This window comes from Charadrius vociferus, unplaced genomic scaffold (genome assembly GCF_000708025.1).
Source record: "Charadrius vociferus isolate BGI_N301 unplaced genomic scaffold, ASM70802v2 scaffold301, whole genome shotgun sequence".
Lineage (NCBI taxonomy): Eukaryota > Metazoa > Chordata > Aves > Charadriiformes > Charadriidae > Charadrius > Charadrius vociferus.
In genome coordinates this window covers 828614-833807 of record NW_009646842.1, presented here as the reverse complement: position 1 = coordinate 833807, position 5194 = coordinate 828614, and the positions used below count along the sequence as shown (strand labels likewise).

The 5194-nt window shown below is 47.8% G+C and overlaps 1 protein-coding gene across 1 annotated transcript in view; it reads left to right on the top strand.

Annotated features, from left to right (window-relative positions):
- The first annotated feature begins 891 nt into the window (after positions 1 to 891).
- Positions 892 to 5194, top strand: part of PTPN6 (protein tyrosine phosphatase, non-receptor type 6) — a 14882-nt gene continuing 10579 nt past the window's right edge. The window contains exon 1 of the mRNA XM_009892380.1: positions 892 to 905. Within this exon, the coding sequence (XP_009890682.1) occupies positions 892 to 905 (14 nt within the window). The remainder of the gene's footprint in view (positions 906 to 5194) is intronic.

The following is a 5194-nucleotide window of genomic DNA, read 5'->3' as shown; positions in this document are numbered from 1 at the left end:
CCCTGTTCGGCTGCAGCCTGGGTTAGAAGAACATAATGTAAAACTATATATTGTGTCTTCTGGGACTGAAGCGAGACAAACCTAGCGGAGCAGCCTCACTCCAGTGTGAGGTTTTGTGTTTCTGGCTTGATTCAAAGGAAGGGGCTTCAGCTGTGTCTGCTTGTAGCCTCCTGGCCGGCGTCCCTGTTGCTCTTGGAAGCGTTGAGGTCTTTGGGGAGGGCGATGGGTGGCAGGGCTGGGCGTGAAGAAACAGGGCTAGGGTAGGGAGAGCAGGGAGCTGCGAGCCAGGTGTGAGAGGGCTGCGTCTGCTTTTGCTTTCTGTGCCTCTCAGTTACAAACCAGGCAGGAATGTAAGCAGCGAGGGCGTGAGCTTAGTGGATAGGAGGCAGGAAGAGCTGTCAGTCCCTTCCGTTTCCATCCACCTCTCCCAGCTTGGCCTTGGCCTTCCCCCACCCCTCTAATTATTCATTAACTACAGCCCAGGAAGTGCTTTGCAAATGGTGAAAATTAAGCCCTCTGCCTGAGGTCTGCGGTTTGCCTGGCCTGGAGCTACCTCCTCCTTGGTCTACCTAGGAAGAGGGCAGAGTTTGGGACTGTGCCTGTGTGGATCCAACGCAGGTGAGTCTCGAGAGATGCCGCAGCCCCAGCTGCTCCTCCAGAGCCGTGGCACTCACCGCCATGAGCAGCCAGCCCTGTCCGGAGGGTGTGAGTCCACCCCTCCTCCATCAAGGTCTTTGACCTCTCTCCCAAGTCCGTCTCAAGATACTGTCTTGATAATTCCAATATTGCTTTATTTTCTTTAGTAGGACCCCCCCGTTAAGGGCTGTGGTACTTCCTCCACCAGCTGCTGTCAGTCCCTTTATCAGTGGGGATCTGGGAGTCAGGATCCTGATGCCATCCTGTGGGTGAGTGCTGTGAACGCTAGTTAGGGGGAGAAAACAAGAGCTGTTGGTGAGAAAAATGAAAATACTGGCAGTAGGCATCAGGCACAGAAGAATAAAAAAAACCCCACCGTCTTCTAATAAGAGATACAGGATAGCTGAGGACAGGAGTTTGTAGTGGTTTAGATTGTTACTGCTGTTAACGTTGCTCCTTCTCACTTCAATAAAGAGTAAGCAAGATTTGCCATGCCCAGTCCGCTCCAGTTACTCTGCCAGCCCCGCAGCTGCATCTCTGAGTGGTTTTGTGCAGAGAGAGGTCAGGTGGCAGACCCTTTTTAATCTTGGTTATTTCTTGGTTTGCTACAGCCTTTATAGCCCTTTCTGGAGCAGCAGGACATAAAATCTGCACGGTCAGTCCAAACGGGTGCGCAACCCTGAGGGCTGCAGTGGTGTGGTGTAAGGAAATGGGTCGCACTAGCATTACTCTGTGGTAAGGATCTGGGCAACCACAGTGGTCCAGCGCTGTCCTGGGGTCCCATGGCCTGACAGAGGCTTGGGCAAGTCACAGGAATATGGTCCATCTGCCCGTTCCTCAAGCCCAGGTGGCCTTCACTCTGCGCTAGCAACTGAACTACAATGCAGTTCTGTGCTGAACAGCAAAACCTCCTGTCTACAGTCAGCTCAGTGCTGAGAATTAGAAGTGACATATGCAATGCTGATTCTCAAAAAGGGCTCCAGATGGGACCCCCTAAATGTGAGGGAAGCACGGAACAAGAAAGTTGGTATCTGGGTAAGAGGGTAGGCAGTATAATGGAGAAAGCAATGAGTGAGATATTGAGTCAGCATCTGCTTTTGTAAAGGCAAGTCCTGTCTTGTAAAAATAAGTTTTTTGAGGGACTTGGCAAGCTTGTGGATAAGGGAGGTCTGGCTGATACAGTTTCCTTGGATTTCCAAAAAAAATTATTTGACAAGATTTTCTCATCAAAGTCTTTAAATAAAGCTAAAGTCATGGCATAAAAAAGAAGATGTTGTTTTTCTTGGGTAAAGAATTAGTAGAAAATAGGAAATGGAAGGTGGGAATAAACATCAAGTTTCTATGGCGAAGGTATCTCATTGATGAGATCACAGTGGCCTCACCTAAAATATACGGTGTTCCGTATATTCCTACATGACCTGGAAATAGAGCTTGTATGGCGAGGTGAGAAAATTGGCTGATGGTAGAAAGTTATTCAGGATAATAGGGTGGGAGCTGACTGTGAATAATTGCAGGAGGACCTTACGATAATGAATGTGTGGGCAACAGAACAGCAGATGAAATATAAACATAGGCATACATAAAACAATGTTCATGGAGAAAAATAACTCAAAATTTACATATAAAACAATGAACGGTGAACTAATTGTAACTTTTCTGGAGTAAGACTGCGATCATATGTAAGTCCATGCAATTGGTAGCTTAATGCTTGGCTGTGGTGAACAAATAGCAGAAATCATCACTGTGTCTCTGTCTCTCTCTATATATGTCCATGTCTCACCAGCATCTTGAGCACTGCAGTTCTGTGCCACCCTTCACCCTTATCTCCAAAACAATACAACAGGGTTGGAAACATCTTAGAGAGAGATAGCAAAGATGATCAGAGGTGTAGAAAAGCTCTGTATGAAGAACACCTAAGTAGGGTTGGAGTCTTCAGCCTGGCAAAGAGCTGAGGAACATCTCCAGGAACATCTCCAGGAGTGAACATCTCGGCCTCCCTGGGGGGACCTGTGGCAATTGCTGAACTGCCCTTGGGGGGGAGCGAGTGTGCAATTTTTCCTGATACCTAATCAGAAATTGCCTTGCTGCAAGTTATACCTGTTGCCTCTTGTCCTTTTGCTGTGTCCCACAAAGACGAATGTGGCTCTAGAACCCCCCGTCCCCCTCTGGGTAGTCTCAGACAGACGTTAAATCCCTTCTTCAGCATCTTTTCTCCAAGCTGAACAAACTCAGCTTCCTCCGTCTCTGCTGTGCTCCAGGCTCCTCATCGCCTTGGTGGCCTTACGCTGGATCCTGTCCAGTGTCTCTTTTACAGTAGTCCAGATGTGGGTGTCTTTTAATTAGCTATTTCATTTATCTTCCCCTCTAAATTTGTTTCTGTGCTAGCTGTGGCTTGGCTCCACAAAGGATTTACAAGATGAGGTTCTACCATCTGTGTTGTACTGAAAGCCAAACAACAGCGTAAGAGAAGTCTCTTTGCTGAAATCTCTTGACCTGTTAATTATATTAAGAAAGTATTTTAGTGGCTCAATTATAGTCTGCTGTTGCATGCTGCAGCCGTTTGGGAGAGCAACCTCAAAGATACCAACCAATTGCTTCTCTACTGTGGTATTTCCCTCCCTTACCATCAGGAGCTCCTCACTGGTAGTTTTTAATTAGATGGCCCAGATCAAAAGACACCAAGGCAGCTGTGTGCTTCCCGTCCTTTCCTGAGCTGAAATCAACCGCAAGTATAAATTCATTCTGCAAATTATGTGATTTGGGATTTGTATCCACACAAATACTGACACGTGGGTTACACTGCACCCTGTGGTTTGTCCTGCTGGAGGATACGGGATTACATGAGTTCAGTGCTAACTCACCCTTTCTATTCTGACCTGGACTCTTTGCTACCCTGCTTTTTCCCTGTTCCCCAGTGTCCCGCTAATGTTCTCTTCCTCAGATATATTTGCTGCTTCAGCCAGTTCATAAGGTGCCCAGGTTTTATTTTTTTCTGCTGTGGCTTCATGTCACCCCTACATAATCTCATATTCTTTTGATATCAGGAGTTGTCTTTTGGGACTTCTGCCCAGAAGTTCCTGTAATTTCTCTCCTAGCACTAAACAATGTTTCTTTCCTGTGCCAGTGCTAGACTGGCTCTGATTTAGGTGCAGTCTTTTAGGTACAATTTCTACAACTTTGTGTAGAAGTTGTACCCTTGAGCCACAGGTCTCTGTGCCTTTAAAGTATTTCTCTCTCTCTTTTTTTTTTTTTTTTTTTAATATCAGTTTTAAGTCAGTACAGCTGGATCCCTGCAGCTCACCAAGTCCCAGCTCATCATGTGTGTGAAACTAGAAGTATTTCAAATGAAGCTGTTGTAGCTGCCTGGGCTGCCTTTCTAGCAATGAAGTTTAGCTTCCCACTCGTCTCTCCTCTACTTCCCTTTGTTCTTAGTTTCTGTCTTGGCCACAAGTTTTGTCTCGATCATTGCTAGCAACCTGTTCAGCTTTTTTTGCAGGATTTTCCAGTCTTGTGGTGTGCAGGGACGTCTGCAGCTGCTGATACTTGAAGTGAGCAAGTCTCTTGCTGTTCCTGCTGCCCACACCACCATGGAGGATAGCTGAGATGGCCCCAGGGAAGAATCTGGTTCCTTTGCCAGCTGAATTGCCTTCTTTGGCCACTGTTTAGCTCCATAAAACCTGCAGATCTTGTAACCAGTGCTATGGGAAAGGCTAGTCATGGGCCATAGCTGGAAATGGCTAGGTAACTGGAAATGGTTAGTTTTGGTGTGGCGAGGTAGACATGCTGGAGGGGAGGGATGCCATCCAGAGGGACCTGGACAGGCTGGAGAGGTGGGCCCATGCCAACCTCATGAAGTTCAACAAAGCCAAGTGCAAGGTCCTACATCTGGGTCAGGGCAATCCCAAGCACAAATACAGGCTTGTCGGGGAATGGCTGGAGAGCAGCCCTGAGGAGAAGGACCTGGGTGTGCTGATTGACAAGAAGCTCAACATGAGTCAGCAATGTGCGATCGCAACCCAGAAGGCCAACCATATCCTGGGCTGCATCAGAAGAAGTGTGGCCAGCAGGTCAAGGGAGGTGATTCTTCCCCTCTGCTGTACTCTGGTGAGATCCCACCTGGAGTACTGCGTCCAGTTCTAGAGCCCCCAACATAGGAAAGACATGGACCTGTTGGAGCGAGTCCAGAGGAGGGCCACGAAGATGATCAGAGGGATGGAGTACCTCTCCTATGAGGACAGGCTGTGAGAGTTGAGGTTGTTCAGTCTGGAGAAGAGAAAGCTCTGGGGAGACCTTAATGCGGCCTTTCCAGTACCTAAAGGGGGCCTACAAGAAGTCTGGGGAGGGACTTGTTACAAGGGCATGTAGTGATAAGATGAGGGGGAATGGCTTCAAGCTGGAAGAAGGTAGATTTAGATTAAATATTAGGAAGAAATTTTTCACTCTGAGGGTGGTGAGGCACTGGAACAGGTTGCCCAGAGATGCCATGGAAGCCCCATCCCTGGAGGTATTTAAGGCCAGGCTGGATGGGGCCTTGAGCAACCTGGTCTAGTGGGAGGTG